Source organism: Pelodiscus sinensis, chromosome 6 (genome assembly GCF_052426305.1).
Source record: "Pelodiscus sinensis isolate ZL-2025 chromosome 6, ASM5242630v1, whole genome shotgun sequence".
NCBI lineage: Eukaryota > Metazoa > Chordata > Testudines > Trionychidae > Pelodiscus > Pelodiscus sinensis.
Window position 1 is genome coordinate 31524129 of NC_143057.1, and position 20933 is coordinate 31545061.

The window sequence follows — 20933 nt, forward strand, 5'->3', positions numbered from 1 at the left end:
CCTAGCACTTTCCCTTCTGACTCAGCTAATCAAAATCCCGACAAACGTGCATGTAAGTAAAGAGGCAGGAAGTACACACAGGAGGATAGAAGAGGGTTATTGTTACTGCATCCTACAATGAAATGGACAGAGACAGCCAGCAGGACAAGCAATAAGACAGAAAAGGGGAGATGACTTTACCTGGGGGCATAGATTGCAGCAGCATCTGGATGAAATAATCCTGTGATGTGAGCGACAGTTTGTCCCAGCAGTGGTGGATGAAGAAATAGGAGAGGTCCAAGTGTCAACACCACATATTTGATTTGCTTTTGCAGCCCTCCTTGCCTGTAAGGTGTTCATTCCACTCACAGTGTGTCTGCTGATCATCAGAAAGGTGATTTTGCAGGTTGTTTGTGTACTCTTGTCTTTTGCACTATTGATCCTCAACATCTTGGAGCAGTATTAGGGCCATAAAAATGGAAACATTCTTTAATTGTTAAGTACGAGCTAAATGACTGCAAAGGTTCTGAATACTCAACCTGCTAATGCCTAGGTTCCACCTCTTCTGAGTCACAAGTCTCAGGAAAATCCTGATCTGGGGAGTTAGGATTTAACTGCCCATGACCAGAGACTTCTCTCACAAGCATACGGTCTGTGTGGAGGTGCTGAATGATAGAGAAAAACCAGGCCTTGGTGGAGATGGAAGGTTTAGCTAGCAAAAAGGGTCTAACTATGGAGCGTTGGGTGGGCAGGAACATCAGGATGGAAACCTCAGGATGGAAAAAGATGAGATAGGAAATGGATCACTTGATGACTACCTGTTCTGTTCATTCCCTCTAGAGCACCTGACATTGGCCATGGTGGGAAGACAGGATACTGGGCTAGCTGGACCTTTGGAGTGACTCACAATAAATGCTACGGATCTGAAAGGGGGGAGGTATATTTTTTAGGAATTTCAAAAATTAGATCAGCAGAAGATGCACATTGGGGAGGAAAAACATAACTTTAAAATTCCTCCTATAAACCTTTGCCTCTACTGTTTGCTTTGATCCTGTCATTTTGAAGGCCCCCAGTGTTCAGTTTTTATCAAATTTCTCCAAAACGTTGCCAGGTTTTGAGGAAGCAAATATTTGGGGTTTGCCGATTTTAAGCTGAATTCGGGCTCAGCTCCCCATGCAGAGTCTCTGCTGGACAGCACAATGCCTCTGTGGGTAACTGCCAGTGGGTGGCTGCCGTACAGTGGGAGAGCAGGAGTCTGGGAGCTGGGTTCTGGCATATGAGAGGGACTTTCTGCCCATTCCACTCTCCCTTCGCCCAGCTAACTGGGAGCCAGGTGAGAAGCCCTCATCTGCTTTCCCTGAAGCAGACAGCCCCCTCTGGATCCTGGCTTTTCAGCACCATTCTGTCGGCTTTAGTGAGATGACCAGGGAGACCACCCAATTGCTCGCCTCAGGGAGCAGGAGGCTCATCCCCACCCCGTCCCTCCTGTGACCACTGGGCATCTTTCCCCTTCTATCCTCCATTCCACCAGCCAGCCACTCGCCCTTTTAGTTTTCACCAATTTTCAATTTTTTTTAAACAATGAAAGTGCCGGGAGATTTTAAACAAAATAAAAACCCAAACCAAAAGGCTGTAATGATTATGTACAGTCAAGAGTGCACTCCCCCTCCTCAATTTAGAAGATTTTCAATTTTTTCCCCATGAATGAACCATACGCTATGAGCAGTAAATTACACCTGAGCCTACAGTGTGAATAAAGCTATTGCTTCATTTCTGAGGCAGCTGATAACATGAAGCAAAGGAATCTGAAGCATGCACCAATGGCCTAATAATTGCACACCATTTTGGGGTGTATTGCTGCATCAGCTGTGTCTTGTGCCTCACACTGCATGCAAGGTGTCACAGTATTATCGGAGACACACCTTGTCATGTCTCACTGCCTGAACAACAACATATATTGCTAGCTACAGTCAGGGACAATGAGTGGTGATTATACTTTGGGGAGGTAGGAATCCTTGTAGTCTAAAAAAGGATATAGTGACAGAGAAAATGATTGTAGCAAATAGGTATGAAAAGCATGAAAAATAATCAAGATGTTGTACATGTGGCTGGACATATATAAAAAGGAATATGTTTACATGCATTAAAGCAAGTGGGTTTGCATATTCATTGTTTCTTTGAGAAGGTGCTAGAGAAACAATGCTAGAGGAATATTAATCTAGGACCTGAAATATATTAAAGCCTTAGAAATGTTATTCATCTGACCCACTTACAACACTGTCTAGCTCCCATGGGAGAAGATGCACCAAGCTAACCTCCGAGCAGTTCTTTTACTTTGCTTGCCTCCCACAGTGCCCAAGCCAAATTGCTTCCAGTTTTATTTAAAAGGTTTGTTTCATGTTAGATATGGTAATTCAGGCAGGAAATGGGTTAACTTCCTGCTTTTCTGGGCTATTGTATGTAAAAGCAAATTTGCTTTGTGTGTCTTGATTTCATATTGGAAAAGGGCTATTCTAGGAAGAGTGGGCACTAACTCATTAAGCATGAGGTTTTTGTTTACTACATATTCAAATCAGATTTGCTTTTCCCCTTTTCTATAAAGGAACTACGGATGTAATATTTGATTATGTTATCCCAAGAAAAACTGGGAAAACTAATTTAATAACTAATTTACTGATATGATTAGAAGATTACAGAGAAAAAGGTCAGGAACTAAAAAGAAGATAATGGGGCTTGCATAGAAAAATGGAGAGGTAAGGAAGAAAAAGAACATGCTGGGAAAAGTGTGAGCTCAAGTCCCCAGAAAAATGAGTAAGACCAATCCCAAAGGGGATATAATAATGGTTTAAAATGCCAGCAATAATTATATGTTTTTCTTCAAACTCAGTGTGTGAAATGCAGAACCCTTGTAACTGGAAGTTCTTTGAGCTATATGGTCCCTCTCTGTATTCCACATTGTCAACTCACAGGGGCATGGCCAAACAGGATTATGGATTCGCTTCATAACAGTGAGGTGTCTAATGAAAGCTTATGCTTAACTGATTCTGTCTATGCTCTTCTTATACTTGTATGATTTTTGCATGTAAAGTTATGAATATGGACTCTGTACTTATATTTTAAATGTTCTCTGTCTGGGATACAGCAATAGGCGTCGAACACCTATTGGGAGGAATAGTTTATTGAGTGGATAGCTCTGTTAAATAGCGATGCTGCATGGACAATAGCTTTCAAGTCTGCCAATAGCCTGAGGGGAACCTGCAGACCAGCAGGCACACCATGGCTGCTTGCTTAAGAGGATATGGACAGGTCACTTGATCATGCGATCAGCTCCAGTTTGGGAGGTACCATCACTCAGGAGAACAATGGATTTTCCTTTGTATAGGCAAGATTTTAAAAGTATCCTGAGTGTACCTCCATCTTTGTCTTCAATCCTGCTCTTGACTTCAGAAGCAGCCCTGCTATGAATGGAGAGCAGGAAAGGATCTGATGACATGTCCTAACCTAGGATGTACACAGAGACTTTTAAGCTAGCAGTTCGTTACATCTCTGTTAAGAACCTGCATCAAGAACTTGGTGATTGATATATGTAATGTGTTCTCTTTAACAATCTTACTCTCAACCTTTTCTTTCTTTTTATTAATAAACCTTTAGATTCTAAAGGATTGGTAAAGCATGGTCTTTTGGGTAAGGCCTGAGGTATACATTGACTTGGGACTGTGGCTGGTCCTTTGGGACTAGGAGAACCTATTTGGAGTCAGTGAGATTGGTTTTATAATCTCTCACCTGGGTAAAGTGTGGTGCTAGTTGTGGAACAGGTAAAAGCTAGAGTGTCTAAGGGGATTGCTTATGAGACTTCTTGCTGGCTAGCATGGCAGCTGAAGTGCTCTGTGCCTTACGAGGACTCCAGTGTTGGACTGTAAGTCAACCTGGTTCTAAGCAGTTTGCCCTGATTTGACCCTCTCAGCGGTGCCTCCAGACCAACCTGTTATAGTGCACCATGATACCAGGCAAAAATTTGTTCCTGAATAAAGATATTTAGTTGGTGTAACTCAAGAATTGATCTCCAATCTCTGTTCTTGGAAACTATGAAATAAGGGGTTGTGATAGGATGCCACTCATTGCAGGAGAGTCAGTCTCTTGATGAAAGATTTCCTGAGTATGGTCCCCAAGAAAGGATCAGGAAGAGGGGCTGTAGTTGGAAGGTGACAAACTTGAATCTGTAGCCAAAATGGAAGATCTCTAGCACTTACTTGTCTGTTACTGCATCATCCAGTTGTGTGCAAAGTGGGCAAGATGACCACCAAAAATTTGAAGGGCAGTATGGTGCGGCATACAAACTGGTATGCGGTGTCGAGCATCCCAGCAAAAGACATTCATAGGTGGGGTTGAGTTGCAGCAGTAGAGATGGAGAAAAATGCATAAATGAGTTTTTACATCCTTTCTTGTTTTCATGACAGTTTGTAATGGCACTGGTGATAAAAAGACTGTGAAGAATGGGCTCTGGACCTTTACATATGTGTTTTTATTTCAAGGCTAAGGTGTAGATGCCTCCAGAGCAGAGGGCTAGTCCTAGGGTCCTTAAGAGAACATAGCAATTCATTGGTCTTCTCACCAAAGAGATTAGATTCAAAGGGCAAGTCCATTGTGGTATTATAAACTTCCATAGGGAACCCCAAAAAGTGATGTCATGATTTACACCCTGTAACTAGATGCAATATGGACGTATCCACTGCTGTCAGGAGTGATGTCTCAACAACCAGATCGTCCTCATCAATGAGGGCTTGGAAATTAGCCCTGTCTTCCTGGGGAAATTCATTTTTGAATTCTACAAATTTGGAACAGCAATGGTGATTGGTAATTCTAAACTGGAGGGCCATTCCAAAAATACTTTCTTCACCAGAAGATCAAGGTGTTTGGCACTGTGATGGGGTGGAGGCGCCCCGCACTCCAGTCCCGCCGGCAGCCGCTTATCTGGCAGCCCCCGTGCGAGGGGGCGGGGTAGCGGCGTCAGACGCACCACGTGACGCAGGCCGAGTGACGCAGGGGCTGGCTTACCGGCTATGCGGCAGCTGTTCCCGGGCGGCTGCCCCGGCCGAACACCCATGCACCGCTGGCCGGCTGGGCGCCGACGCGGGGAGGAGCAACGCCGGACCGGAAGCAGGGCCACACCGGAAGGGGTGGGATCCCGCGGTCTGGGAGTCTGCGCGGGGATTTAAACTCCCGGAGATGCTGCAGAGAGGGGAGGGAAGAGGAAGGGGCCTCTCGCTGAGGCCCAACAGCGGATGGAACCCAAGGCAAAGAGGTGAGCCTGGAGGCAAGGGGATCTGACCGCGGAGAGAGGAAGTAGCCCAGGGCAGGCAAAGGGAGCCTGTGGGCTGGCGAGTTACGGCGGATCGCCCCGCCAGCTGGACTGGACAGCAGATGAGTCCGTGTCCTTAGGGCCCTGGGCTGGGGTCCGTGAGAGGGGGCGGGCCCGGACCCCCCTCTCCCCGCGGTCGGCAAGGGACGTGTCTACAGGCACCCTAACCATTTGCAGAAGTGCTTATGGTCCTTTATCCTGGATTTTTCTGTAGCTATCTGCATCACTATGAAGTTGGGCTCTGAGTGGGTAAATAAAGAACTCTGTTCTTCTGGCTGGCATCAAATATTATTTTTCAGGTCTTCTCAGGGTAAAGGCACAAGAGACGGGTGTACTATATAACACTGGAAGATTCCAAAATTACCTTGTTCACTAGGGGGTACATCTAGACTACAAGCCTCTTCTGAAAGAAGCTTTTTCAAAAGAGCTCTTTCAAAAAAGCTTCTTTCAAAAGAGATCGTCTAGACATCCACAAGATTTTCAAAAAAGCAGATCACTTTTTCGAAAGAGAGCACCCAGGAAATCTGGACGCTCTCTTTCGAAAAAGCTCTGTTTGCATTCAAGAACGCCTTTTTTTGAAAGAGCTCTTTCAAAAAAAGGCGTTTTCTCGTAAAATGAGGTTTACCGCTGTCAAGAATACCACTGCATTCTTTCGATTTAATTTCGAAAGAACGCGACAGCAGTCTAGACGCAGGTGAAGTTTTTTTTAAAAAAAGGCTACTTTTTTCGAAAAAACTCTGTAGTCTAGACATAGCCTGGGAAAGCCACCCTACTAGGGCCAGAGGAGTGCAGTGCCCAAAAGACTATACTAAGTGCTGTAGACCTCCTCAAGAGGAGTTTGAAGGTTAGCTGCCACCCTCTACACCAAAGCAACTGGTACCTGCCTGAGGTCATGAGGTGATGATGATGATACACCTGTCAGAACCATTGGGACTGTCTCAAATTCCTCTTCTGCAGGCTCTGACCTCTTCTGAGTAGAAGTGTGTAGACAGGGTAAGGAGAGGTAACGGTTTCAGTCCTTCCCAGAGTTCAACATACAATCTTTAAATGACATTTGGAAGGTAGCATAAAAAATGAGAGACCAAGGGTTCAAGTAAATTTAGAGAACTTCACTGTATCAAATTCCAGGTGTGGAGCTTTTCATATTTTCAAATCTTCAGCAGCTGGGGTTTTCATAGGAAGTGACAACTGATTGGCTGCAAGTATTACAATTAACCATAATGTGAATTCCCAATCCCTCATCATATCCCAATAAATATTAGACTTGTAAAGCAAAAGCTGAAATCTCCATGTGGTATACAGTGATGAAAATAAAGAGATATCAATGGCTAGATTGATCTCCTAGGAAGTCTACAAATTATTTTTGCTCCCTCTAGACACAGGGACATTTTCTAAAAGAAAGCAAAAAGAATGTTTATTTTATTGGGCAGTTGTAGCCAGACACAAACCCCATCTTGTTTTTCCACGAACCCCATCTTGTCCGTCCCCTCCTCCCCCAGAGAGCAAGAGAAAGGCAGTCAGCCTTTGATGCCCTGGGAACGCAGGTGTGCTGCCTGTCCCTGATTCTACCATAAACAGAAACCAGACAGTAAACGGGCTAGCTGATGACCCGGGGCCTCCCGTCGCCCTGATGGCTAGTACCAGTAATTGACACGCCTGCACTGTCCCAGGAGAGGAATCTTCGCCCATCACATACCAGAGGTGCCCATTGTCTGCATTTTCCCAGGTGTAAATTATGCTTTGCACCCTTCATGGGAAACTTGGTGTTCAAAGCCATTTTTCCTAATTGGCCACTTGAGACCAGGAAGAAGCCTACATGACCCAAGGGGTATAAAAGAGGTTCAGCAGCCCACCCCATCTGAGCTCCAATCATCTATACCTGCTGGCAGGTATTGATTGTCTCCCGAGGACTGTGGGACGCCCAACCTCGCCCTACTTCTTCCCGAGGGATTGAGAGAAAAACGCTGGCCATGCCAAGTCTGGAACGCAGGGGTAAAAATATATACCTGCTATGTGTATTTTGCATGCATTTAATAAGAGCTCAGAGAACCAAAAGGGTTTCATGGTACCTGTAAGTAACTTATTAGTATAATTTCTGTCCTGTCCTTTGTAGTGGCTGTGTTATCTGTAACACAGCAGTAGCATTTAACAACTAAGTTTACCCTGTAACAATAAAATAGTAACTGTTTAAGCTTTAACCTGACTCCTTCAGTTGCTGTAACAAAACCAAGCACAATTTAAAAGAACTTCAGCCGGTCATAAGGGACTCACTGCCCTGACCGTCGGCTGACAGCAGTAGACTACAAACTTTATCACTCAAGTTCCAGTTAACATTTTGAGTTGCATAGATGCTGTAAGTTATGGTTTTTAAGTAGCTCTTGTCTTGTAATTCTTTATATGGATATTTCTGGCTAAAGCAAGGAAGTGCTCTTATTATTACCTGTTTAGAATAGAATAGCTTAGGTCTAAATACCAGGGACAACCATAGTAAAGAGGTATTTTTCACGGTCTCCTACATGCATAACAAGAGGCACCTACTTACACAGCTAAATTACTTCTTTATTATGAAAGCACCATCACCACATTCTTCAAAATTACTGGAATTTTATTTGCCTCAGGCTTATGACTTGCAACCAAAGACATTGTGCAAAGAAAGCAAAGATTAAGTACACTTTAGGGAAAAAGGTGATAATCCACATTGGTAACATAGAAGATCAGATTGATGAAAGAAGCCATCCATTACACTATATAGACTGCAATATTCAATAGCATTTTTCAATCCAACTTTTTTAAAAATCAAGAAAGAGAGAAAAGCAAAGTTTACAGTAGACATACATTTTATAGAATTTGAAATATTTTTTCTGGAGATAGAGCATAAAGTGGAAAAATGTATATGGACAAGGTGGGGAAGAGGCTAACTACTGTACATTTATAAGCTTTTAAACAAAGTTGCATATATGTACCACAGTGTAAAAAAAAAAAAAAAAAACCACACAGAACAAATAAAAACTTTGAAAATTGCCTGATGAAAAATAAAATAACCAGCAGCTTTTCATGGCTTCTCCTGGTTATCAATGCTACAAAAGACATATTTTTTGTCTTTCTGATGCCATTCAAAAGCATCTCATCAAATGATAAAACCAGGCACAATCAAACCATTACCAAGCTAAACCCAACCCATAGAAATATACTATCAACCCACATTTTTCCATCAAAAGCTTGTTGTTTTTGTTTTTTTGTTTTTGTTTTTTTTTTAATCTTATGAGGCCCATTTGGTCACAATATGTTACATTTTTTCCCCTTTTTTACACCATGATATCATATGTTTGTCTGGCACTATCCTAAAACTAGTCTATAGAAGATGAGACTACAGAAACAACCCAATGTCTATCTGATAAAATGAATTCACTGGGTATAAAATGACAGACGGGAAGGGGGAAGAGATTAAACCCTATGGATCACTCATCATCACTTCCACTTGCTTCTGACTGGTCCTAGAACAGAAAGAGAAAAAAGAAGGTCAGATTCTTTGCCAGCGATTTTTTGGAACGCAACACAATAGGAAGAAGAAAAATAATACTTAAATTGACAAATCAGGATTGTCTTAGCACCAGTGTTGATATTTCTGCTCCCTGACATATCATGCTCATTGGCTAAATCTCTTCAGAGAAGGGAAGTATTGGAGAAAGCAGTGTCTGGAAACATTATTTCCTCCTGTTTGCCCCGCAATCTAGAAGTTCAGCAAATTTTGCTCTAGTATGCTGGCACGAAGGGAAACATCTACGGTAAATTCACAATTCTTAGCATTTTTGGGGTGGAATGGTGCTGAGGTGAAAATGAACAAATCTTGTTTGTTCCATTTTAGAAGTGCAAAGGAAAGCCTGAACAGCTGAAAAATGAGCTCAAAAACTGCCTGTGTTAGTAGCTCCTGTGCCTTTATTATTTAGCACTAACTCTTATTTCCAAAGACTAGTTAAAAGAAAAGTTGTAAAGGTCTACTTTGCAAGATTCACAGCAAAGTTCTTTTCTCCTCTTTAGAGGTTTTGTATATGAGTCTAAGGGTATGTCTACACTGCATGCTTACTTCAAAATAAACTATTCCAGAAGAAATACTTTGAAATAGCTTATTTCGAAATAACATGCCTACACTATGGGGAAGCCTCAAAATTAGTCCAAGGCAGGCTTCCTTAATGTGGACATGCTACCTCAATTTAGAGCCCAGGAGGCACTGGAGAGTAATTACTCTGAATGGCCCTGGGGAGGAGCTATTTTGAAATAGCAGCAGTGGAGCGTCCACACTACTGCTATTCCAAAATAGCTATTTTGGAAGAGACGTTATTCCTCATGGAATGAGGTTTACAGAAGTCAGAATAAGACAGCCGTTATTCCGAAATAATGCCATTGTGTAGATGCACCCCAAATACTTTATGGATTTCTTGTCTTTTTAGAATTCATGTGACTCATTCTCCCTCTCACAAGCGAATTCTGATATAAAAGTTTGCTTAATATTTCCATACACAAAGAATTGAAAGTTGTGATTACTTGCAAAATGAGGGAGAAGGGCAACAGCTGCAACTATTTTCAAATAAAGGGAGCATCTACATTGCACTGTAACTCAAAATAAGATATGTAATTTGAGCTATGAAAATTGTGTATCTTATTTCGAAATAACTTATTTCGTCACTTGGCATTGTCTACACAGTGCCAAATTTTGAAATAAAGCGCTATTCTGAAACCTCCCTTAATCGTCATAGAATGAGGTTTACAGAGACGTTGGAATAGTGAGCCCGAAATAACAGGCTTGCTGTGAAGATGTGGGATAGCTATTTCGGGATGTGTTGCAAAGTAGACGGACCCTGACTCAGTGACTAAAACTTACATTTTCATCTTGATCTTCATCGCTGTCATCATCGCTCACAACAGGCTTGGCTTTTACCCGGCTTTGTCGCTTCTTGCCTTTCCCTTTGTCCCGATTTTTCTCATCCTTTTTATTCAGCTTTATTTTCACTTTCACAGATTTTGCTGCAAAAAATCAACATGAATGTAACAGATGCCTTTAGAGTAGAACCTCAGCATTACAAACACCAGAGTTATGAAGTTCATGTGGAACTGGACATAGTCAAGCAGGCAACAAACACACACACACACACACACACACACACACACACACACAAAACCCCCCAAAGAAATACAGTATACTAAGCATAATATTAAATGTAAATTCTTAAAGGAAACATTTAAAAAAAGATTTGACAGAGGAAACTATTTCTGTGCTTGTTTCAATCAAACTAAGATGGTTAAAAGCAGAATTTTTCTTCTGCATACTAAAGTTTCAAAGCTGTAGTAAGTCAATGTTCAGTTGTAAACTTTTGAAAGAATAACCTTAACATGTGGTTCAGAGTCTTGAACATCTCAGAATTATGAACTTCCATTCCAGTGGAGCTGATAACTATGAGGTTCTACTATATTTTCTTCTCTTTCCTTTTTCTCATTCAATATAGAAATTAGCTATCTGGGCCCCCAACACAGCTTTGTAACACCATGTCTCTTTTCATGAACATTCTCCTCCTGTAACAGCCTAAAAACATCCCTCCCCACTGCGTTCTTTATCATGCCTTTGGAATATCTGATGTGGAGATATTGTTTATATTTGTATTTTCCAGGATAGCTTGATAAAAAACCCGTTTCTTTGAGTTTATTAGCTTCATCCTCGGTTTGCAATTAAAGTGTGGGGGTTTTTTTGGGCGCGGGGGGGAAAAGATGGCTGCAGGCTGCATTTGGGTTTGGGATTACTCTGAGAACTGCTATGCAACAGAATGCATTTTATTTTTAAAATTATTTTTCTTGCTTGTGAATAGCAAATATATGCTTTTCGTCAGAGTCAGGTAGTACTGCTTTAAATTACATAAATACCAGCTGGGGTAATTGATCATCTTCAGATAGGTGGCTTTCTGAATAGCGCAGTAGGGTCTGATTCCAAAAGATCAGCTCATTTCCTAACAGCTGAATGATCTCCTCTTGTGTACTGTAAAGTAACTGGATGTTGCTAAGGCAACATGTTTTAAATTATCAGGGTCCTATATGGTGAGCAGGGCTGTGATTAGAACATGTGAGGAAAAAGTGGTTTGTATGCAGGCAGGAGTCACAGGATATACCATTATAATGGTCCCCACCAGAAGCTGGCAGTTAACTATTAATTTTGGAAGTCTTCCAAAAGTATTTTGGCTCAGTTTCAGCTCTGCTTTGGATTTTCCAACAGAAGGTCTGTCAAGGAGCATATGTTTAAAACCAACATAAACAAACAAAGAAGAGCACAAAAGAAATACTAAAAGGTGGTCAGTCAGAGGCAAGCTGGTTCACTGTTTGGGTAAGTCCCATATGAACAGGTAGGAAAAAGAAACATTTCTATAATTTTTGTGGATTTGGGAGTTTTATGATTAGAGATGCTTGAAGTCTTTGTTACAGTTCTGAGAGACGTTGCCAGAACAGAGCAGCCGACCAACAAAGAGAGAACCATTATAGCAAATTTGAACACACTGCTTGTATTAAAATGGCTAGTGGAAGAATGAAAGCTGGTAACCAGTTTCCATATACACACTGAAGAGACTGAGTACCATGTGAAACCTGCTTCCCTCTCTCAGATTTGAACTGGGGACTTACATTCTGACTCTGACTCATCTTCCTCATCATCTTCCTCATCATCATTGCTTTCGTCCTCGCTCTCTTCCTCTTTGGCAATCTTCTGTCGGGCACTCTTGAACACTGACTGGAGAACAATAGAATCCTCATAGATCTGTAACAGGAAAGCAAGCTTATGTCAGAATGGAAATCCAACCTCCATCAAAAATTCACAGCATGGAACATTTTCCATGCCAACCCACAGAGCGGGTGCCCCCCACCACTACAAGTAATAAAGCTTGTTGTATGAATTTTATAAGAAATGCTGATGTTGAATTTTTCACGATCTAAATGAAGAAACCCGCTGACAGTATCACAAAACGTAAGTCTCTCAATGTATTCCATTTAAAACTTCCAATCAGAGGGAAAAAAGTCCATCCTCGAACGTTTTTCTTTTTATTGCGTATAGCCATTAGTATTCTAACTACAGGCAGTCCCCGACTTACGTCGGATCCGCACTTACGAACGGGGCTCTCTCGCCCTGAAGCTCACAGGCAACGGTCAGCCACCTGGACCTCCGGGGCGAGAAAAGCTGCTCCTGGTGCCCCTGGTCTGCTGGGGACCGTCTCCAGCAGACCAGGGGCATCGGGAGCAAAGCCGCAGCCCCGGCGGGTTTACTTGCGGTGGCCCTGGTCTGCTGGAGACGGTCCCCAGCAGACCAGGGGCACCGCGAGCAAACCCGCAGCAGCGGCGGGTCCCCTGGTAATTTGCCAGAGCAAAGCCTCAGAAGCGCGGGAACCCGCCGCGGCTACGGGTTTGCTCCCGGTGCCCCTGGTCTGCTGGGACTGTCTCCAGCAAACCAGGGGCACCGGGAGCAAAGCGGTCCCACGCCAGAGCAAAGCTTCAGAGGCGAGGCACCCCCCGCTGCCGCTTTGCTCCCTGTGTCCCTGGTCTGCTGGGGGGGGGGGCGCAGCTAGTGTGCCCCCCCCCAGCAGACCAGGCTTTTGTTGTGGACCCTGGGGCAGAGCAGCTGGGGCGCTGCCGGTTGGTCCCGCAGCGCTGCTCTGGGCACTACTGGACCAACCCGGCAGCACCCCAGCTGCTCTGCCCCAGGCGTCCTGATTTAGCCGCTGCTGAAACTGACCAGCAGCGGCTGAATCAGGACTCCTGGGGCAGAGCAGCTGGGGTGCTGCTGGGTTGGTCCAGTAGCGCCGAGGAGCGGTGCTACTGGAGCAACCCAGCAGCACCCCAGCTGCTCTGCCCCAGACGTCCCCAAGTCAGCCGTTGCTGAAACTGACCAGCGCTGATTACAGGAAGCCCAAGGCACAGTTGCTCTGCTCCGGGCTTCCTGGAATCAGCTGCTGATCAGTTTCAGCAGAAGCTGACTTCGGGTTCTTAAGTTGAATCTGTATGTAAGTCAGAACTGGCGGTCAGTTTCAGCAGCGGCTGAATCTGGACGCCAGTTCCGACTTACATACAGATTCAACTTAAGAACAAACCTACAGTCCCTATCTTGTACGTAACCCGGGGACTGCCTGTATTGTACATTTCCATTACATTATAACCATCTTGTAAAGCATTCAGAATGAGTCTTCTGAGACAAGTTCCCTAACTATTATTTGGATTACAGTATAAAATATACTTAAATAGTGACAAATAGTACCACCTGGATACTAAGACCTCCAAGATGGCTAACGGAAAGAACCTGTGGCAAGCTGTTTTCTCCTCCCTGTTTGATACAAAGACTTAAAAAAAAAGTGCTATTACATAAAATTCTTCTCTATTAACATTTCTAAAGCTGCTAAACATCTTTGATCCAACAACTTTCATCTTAACCTTGTCCAAAGAGCATCTATGAATGTGAGGATTATTAAACTAAATAGTTTGCAAAAGAAACACTTCATAATCATCTTTGCAAATGAACTCATACATGCTGTTCTACAGACCTTAGGAGTGATGTATTAAACAACTGAATGTATATTTCTATATTACTTGGATTATTCAGATAGCTCATAGGTACTTTAGAATTGCAAACACATTTATCCCAACTAAAGTTAATACAAGATTATGTATACAAACACGTATCATGGGGTGTACTGGGTTTACTAATCATAATGATTAAGAGCCTTAGCATTGTTTGTTTCTAGTTAATTGCATTATTAAATAAGTCCCTCTCTATAGGACATAGGTAATTTGTGAGCAAGACAAAGAACAGACTTTGGCAGCCATCACAACGCCTACTGTTTATGAACTGCATCACTGCACAAAACATCACCAAACCTACAGATATCTGCTTTGATGCTTCAAATGGTTCTGAGGACAAGTAGTAAGGACAACCTGGATCATAATCTAGGGATGTAAGTGACTAGTCGACTAGTCAACTACCCAATAAGTAAATGCAGAGAGAGGCAACAAGGGGTGGAGCATGAGCCAGTGCTGGGGGAGAGGAGTTGTCTTAAAAGTCTCCATGGGGGGAGTGAAGGCAGGGGGGAAATGGCGCAAGCAGGAATTGAAACAGTCCCGCTCACACTGGTCCCACTGCTGCTCTTTTCCCTTTGGAATATACAAGAGCCACCTGTGCCTCTTGTACATTTCAAAGGAAGAGGCACAGAGGGCAACCTCTGCCAGCAGGGACTGCTTTGCTCCCCGCTTGTGCAGGTTCCTGCTGCCTCTCTCCCTTGAAATATAAAAGATCCAGGGGTAGCTCCTGTACATTCCAGAGGGAGAGAGGCAGAGAGAACCATTAGGACGGCTAGGGTGTAGGACACCACAGATCTAATGTAAACATTCCAGTGATGTATAATCCACTTCAAGCCTTGGTAAATTGTTCCAAGAATTGCCATTATTAAAAATGAGTGATCTAATTAGAATTTGAATAGGTCTAGCTTTAATAGCCAGCCATTTTATTGTTAACACCTGTGTCTCCGAGATTAAAGAGGCTTCAATTATCAAATCTCGATTACTTCTGTATGTGGTTAAAGTCTGATCAAATCACCCTCTATCTGCTCAGTAATGATCACCCATTTACATTTACATTTTGAGACCTGTCAGTTAGCCAGTTGTTAATCCATTTAAAGTGTGCCATGTTAGACAGTACCATGTCAAACTTCTAGAATAAACTTCTATTAATATTTCATCAATATTATTGATCTTATCAGCCAAATTTGGAATCTCATAAAAACACATATCCAGTTAGTTTGACAAGATCTTTTATAAAACAATATTGATTTGCATGTATTATATTGTAGGACTTTAATTCTTGTATTATTTGAGTCCTGTAACAGCACTTCCATTATTGTGCCCAAGATTAATGTCATGCTAACTGGCCTTTAGTTATACAAGTCATTCCACTTTTTAAAATAGTGACAATTTTATTTCACCAATTTTCCAAGACTTATTGAAAGTCACCATTAAGAATCTAGGGAGCTACCTGGCCAGCTCTTTTAAAACTCTTACATGCCAGTTATATGGACTCAATGATTTAAAAGTATCTAACTTTAGTGGCTGCATTTTAACATCCTCCTGAGTTATTGTTGAAATGGGAAGAATTTAATTATCATCATGACATGAGTACATCCTACTATTTGCCTAAATACAGAACAGAAATATTAATTGCACACCTTATTTCTTTTTGCATTACTTAATCATAGTATCATAGAACATTAGAACTGGAAGGGACCTCGAGAGGTCATCGAGTTTAGTCCCCTGCCCTCATGGCAGGGCCCAGTACCATCTAGACCATCCCTGATAGAGGTCTATCTAACCTGCTCTTAAATATCTCCAGAGATGGAGATTCCACAACCTCCCTAGGCAACTTATTCCAGTGTTTAACCACCCAGACAATTAGGAAGTTTATCCAAATGTCCAATCTAAACCTCCCTTGCTGCAGTTGAAGCCCATTGCTTCTTGTGCTATCCCTCAGAGGACAAGAAGAACAATTTTTCTCTCTCCTCCTTGTGACACCCTTTTAGATACCTGAAAACCGCTATCATGTCCCCTCTCAGTCTTCTCCTTTCCAAACTAAACAAGCCCAATTCTTTCAGTCTTGCTTCATAGGTCATGTTCTCTAGACCTTTAATCATTCTTGTTGCTCTTCTCTGGACCTTCTCCAATTTCTCCACATCTTTCTTGAAATGCGGTGCCCAGAACTGGACACAATACTCCAACTGAGGCCTAATCAGAGCAGAGCAGAGTGGAAGAATTACTTCTCGTGTCTTGCTCACAACACTCCTGTTACTACATCCCAGAATCATATTTGCTTTTTTTGCAACAGCATCACACTGTCGACTCATATTTAGCTTGTGGTCCACTATGACTGCTAGATCCCTTTCTGCAGTACTCCTTCCTAGACAGTCGCTTCCCATTCTGTATGTGTGAAACTGGTTGTTCCTTCCCTAAGTGAAGTACTTTGCATTCGTCCTTATTAAACTTCATCCTAGTTACCTCAGACCATTTCTGCAGTTAGTCCAGATCATTTTAATTATGACCCTTAACCTCCAAAGCAGTTGCCACCCCTCCCAGCTTGGTATCATCTGCAAACTTAATAAGCATACTCTCTATGCCAATATCTAAATCGTTGATGAAGATATTGAACAGAATCGGTCCCAAAACAGACCCCTGCGAAACCCCACTTGTTATGCCCTTCCAGCAGGTTTGTGAACTGTTAATAACTACTCTGAGAACGGTTATCCAGCCAGTTATGCACCCACCTTACAGTAGCCCCATTTAAGTTGTATTTGCCTAGTTTATTGATAAGAATATCATGCAAGACGGTATCAAATGCCTTACTAAAGTCTAAGTATACCACAGCCACTGCTTCTCCCTTATCGTTATCCTATCAAAGAAAGCTATCAGATTGGTTTGACATGATTTGTTCTTTACAAATCCATGCTGGCTGTTACTTATCACCTTATTATTTTCCAGGTATTTGCAGATGAATTATTTAATTACTTGCTCCAATATATTCCCTGCTGCAGAAGTTAAACTGACTGGTCTGTATCTTCCTGGTAGCTCTTATTTCCCTTTTCATAGATGGGCACTATATTTGTCCTTTCCCAGTCTTTTGGAATCTCTCCTGTCTTCCATGATTTTTCAAAGATGATAGAGAAGGTATCTGAGCCTTTAGCTATCAGCTCCTTGAGTATTCTAGGATGCATTTCATCAGGCCCTGATGACTTGCAGGCATCTAAATTTTCTAAATGATTTTTAACTTGTTCTTTTTTATTTCATCTTCTAAACCTATCTCATTCCCACTAGCATTCACTATGTTAGGCATTCCTTCATCATCAGACTTCTTGGTGAAGACCAAAACAAATAAGTCATTAAGCACCTCTGCCATTTCCAAGTTCCCTGTTACTGTTTCTCCCTCCTCACTGAGCAATGTGCCTACCCTGTCCTGGGTCTTCCTCTTGCTTCTAATATTTATAGAAAGTCTTCTTGTTTCCCTTAATGTCTGTAGCTAGTTTGAGCTCGTTTTGTGCCTTTGCCTTTCTAATCTTGCCCCTGCAGACCTGTGTTGTTTGCTTATATTCATCCTTTGTAATTTGACCTAGTTTCCACTTTTTAATATGACTCCTTTTCGATTTTGAGATCATGCAAGATCTCCTAGTTAAGACAAAGTGGTCTTTTGCCATACTTTCTATCTTTTCTACACAGCGGAATAGCTTGCTTTTGGGCCCTTAATAATGTCCCTTTGAAAAACTGCCAACTCTCTTCAGTTGATTTTCCTCTTAGTCTTGCTTCGTATGGGACCTTACCTACCAGCTCTGAGCTTGCCAAAATCTGCCTTCCTGAAACCCATTGTCTCTATTTTTCTGTTCTCCCTTCTACTGTTCCTTAGAATCATGAACACTATGATTTCATGATCACTTTCAACCAAGCTGCCTTCCACTTTCAAATTCTCAACCAGTTCCTCCCTATTTATTAAAATCAAATCTAGAACAGCTTCCCCCCAGTAGCTTTTTCAACCTTCTGAAAGAGAAGGTTACTCATCTTCCTGTAACTGACGTTCTTTGAGATGAGTGTCCCTAGGTGTGCTCCACAGTAGGAATAGGTAAGTCCCAGCACCTCAGAGCAGATTTTTGCTTTGGGGCCAAGCATGTGCAGCCACCCTCCCTTCAGTTCCTTCTCTATCCAGAACCCGACATAGGAGAACAGCTTCTCTTCCCTCCCCCCCACCCCTTCCTTGAAGTAGAAGGGAGGGTGGTGGAGCACCCCCAAGGATGCTCATGTCGAAGAACGTCAGTTACAGGAAGTCGAGTAACCTCCTCTTCGAGAGAGACAGACACGTCTCTGGAGGTGCTCCACAGTAGGTGACTGAAAAACAATTTGTGTTAAGGAGGTAGGGACTTCGGATCAGGTAGGTAAGTTGTTTGCAGTATGGCTTTCGCTACTCTAGTGTAGTGGAGAGGTCCGGAGGAAAGTGCATAGTGCTTCGCCAAGGTGTGTTCTGATGCCCATGTAGCAGCAGCGCATATGTCATCAATGGGAACCTTCCTAAGGTAAGCGACCGAGGTGGCGACTGTTCTAGTCGAGTGTGCCCGGACGGAGGTAAGTGGTGGTAAATGGTTGAGCGAATAGCATAGGGCGATGCAGTTGGAAATGCAAGGAGATAATCTTTGGGATGATATGTGACTTCCCTTGTTGCGATTAGCAATGGAAATGAAGAGTTGTGGAGATGATCTGAAAGGGTTTGTTCTGTGGATATAGAAGGACAGTGCCCTTCTGACATCACGAGTATGCATCTGTGCTTCAAAGGCATTGGCATGAGGCTTTGGAAAGAATACAGGTAAGTGTATAGTCTGGTTTAGGTGAAAGATGGAGTTTGGTAAGAACTTGGGGTACAGTTGCAGCGAGACTTTATCCTTAAAAAAGTTGGTAAACCGTGGGTCAGCCATTAGGGTGGCCATCTCACCTACCCTATGTGACAACATTATTGCAACTAGGAATGTTGTCTTTAGGGTCAGGTAGAGTAGAGAGCATGTGGCCATGGGTTCAAATGGAGCATCATCAATACCAAGTGTTGATCCTATGGTTCTTGTGAAGCGTTAATGTCAGGATAGGGCCTGCAGGCCTTTTAGGAAGCGCTTAGTAATAGGATGTGCAAACACTGTGGTGTTATCAACTGGCGTGTGAAAGGCTGCCAGATGAACTCTGGGCTCAGGGAAAGTTGCGATATCTTGAGATGCAGTAGGTAATCTAGGATTGTAGGGAGCGGGACATTCTGTGGTGATGTATTGCGGGAGGCCACTGAATGTGTAAAACGAGTCCGCTAGTTAATATATGTCCTTCTTGTTGTAGGGGCCCTGCTGTGTAAGATGACATTTTGTACCTGTCGTGAACATTGGAGTTCTATGCCTGTGAACCATTGAGGTATCATGCTTTGAGGTGAAGAGTAGGAAATTGAGGGTGAAGAGTATCGGTTCCTGGTTGGGATAGGATGGTCGAGCTGTGCGAAAGGGCGATTGGGTGGTGTTGGGCTATTCTGTTTAGGAGGGGAAACCATGGTGTCGAGGCCAACAAGGTATTATTAGGATCACTCTTGCTTTGTCTCACTGTATTTTTATGAGTACTCTGTTGAGGAGGGGAAGGGGGGGGAGGATGTGTAGAGCAAGGGAACGTCCCATTTGAGGATGAGAGCATCTCTGAGGGAGAGGTTCCCCATGCCCGCTCTGGAGCAGTACAGTGGGCATTTCTTTTTCTTTGGTGACATATAAGTCTATGTGAGGTTGTTCCCATCACGTGAATATGTCCCTCAGAAATGAGCTGTCGATTTCCCACTCGTGGTCTTGGGGTAGGGTTTTGCTAAGGACATCCGCTGTTGTGTTTAGGACACCGGGAAGGTGGCATGTGCTTATGGAGATGTCGCGAGTGAGGCACCAGTTCCAAAGTGTTATGGCTTCCTTCCAAAGAGCCTGTGATTGTGCCTCTCCCTATGGCTCCTAGTTGTAGCGGATGATAAACCTCCTGCTGCAGAATGTTCTCTGAAGAGGGATGGGGTGGGTGAGTGGGGTGGGGGAAGACAGAGGAAAGGGATGGTGTATCCAAAGGATACTATCTATATCACCTACTTGTCAGATGTGATGGTGTGCCATTTGTCAAGAAATGGCAGCAGGCGATAAGTGAAAGGTTTGGTAGTATTTGAGAGCTCTGGAGGAGGTCGTATGGTTTTCGGTCTCTTGACAAATGGCTCAAATTTGTTTATTTGGTTGGGATGGGCGGTTGGAGGTATTAGTTTGGGGCCGTCGACGCTGTTGTCTACTACAGCCACGTTGCCGATATGGTGGGTGGTCTTGCCTTTGGTAGTGGTATGTAGGTTGCAGGAATCTTGGCAGTATGGTTGATATCTGTACTGTCTTCTCCTTGTTACAGGTGTTTGGATCCCCAGAGAGCATAATGTCCCCTGAAGTCTTTCACTGAGTGGAGAACTGCATTTGTTTTTGATGAGAAGAGCTTCTCTCCTTCAAATGGCAGATCTTCGATGGATGGTTGGATTTCTTGAGGGAACCGAACCACGAGGCTTGTTGCATGACAACTGCCGTGGCTGTGCATGATATTGCCTGGTCCTCTGAGACAATCACTCTGAATTGCATCTTCTTATTGTCTGTTATATCATCAATAAAGATGGTGAACTTTGCATAATTATTGAAATGGTATTTGCTGAGAAGTGTGGCGTAGTTAGCGACTCTCATTTGTAGCGCAGATGATGTGTACATCTTCTTCCCAAGTGAGTCAAGTCTCTTATTGTCCTTGTCGCACAGCATGGAACCGTTTTGTTGCTTATTCCTCTGCTGAGCCGTGTCCACTACAAATGAGTTTGGTGGTGGGTGAGTGAATAGAAATTCTGAGCCCTCTGGTGGGACATAATACTTGCAGTCTGCCTTTTTGCAGGTAGGTGGAATTGAGGCAGATGTTTGCCACAAAGTTTTGGCAGGTTCGTCGAGTATGGCCGAGTTAATTGGCAAGGCAAATTTTGCAG

The 20933-nt window shown here is 43.1% G+C and overlaps 1 protein-coding gene across 5 annotated transcripts in view; it reads right to left on the bottom strand.

Annotated features, from left to right (window-relative positions):
* Positions 1–7922: 7922 nt before the first annotated feature.
* SMARCA2 (SWI/SNF related BAF chromatin remodeling complex subunit ATPase 2) overlaps positions 7923–20933 on the bottom strand; it is a 190342-nt gene continuing 177331 nt past the window's right edge. For all 5 annotated transcript variants that reach the window (XM_025188130.3, XM_075931662.2, XM_075931661.2 and 2 more), the window contains 3 exons: positions 11999–12131; positions 10218–10360; positions 7923–8832 (listed from right to left, as the gene is read on the bottom strand). In XM_025188130.3, coding sequence (XP_025043915.2) covers positions 8797–8832; positions 10218–10360; positions 11999–12131 — 312 coding nt within the window. In that variant the 3' untranslated portion in view covers positions 7923–8796. The remainder of the gene's footprint in view (positions 8833–10217; positions 10361–11998; positions 12132–20933) is intronic.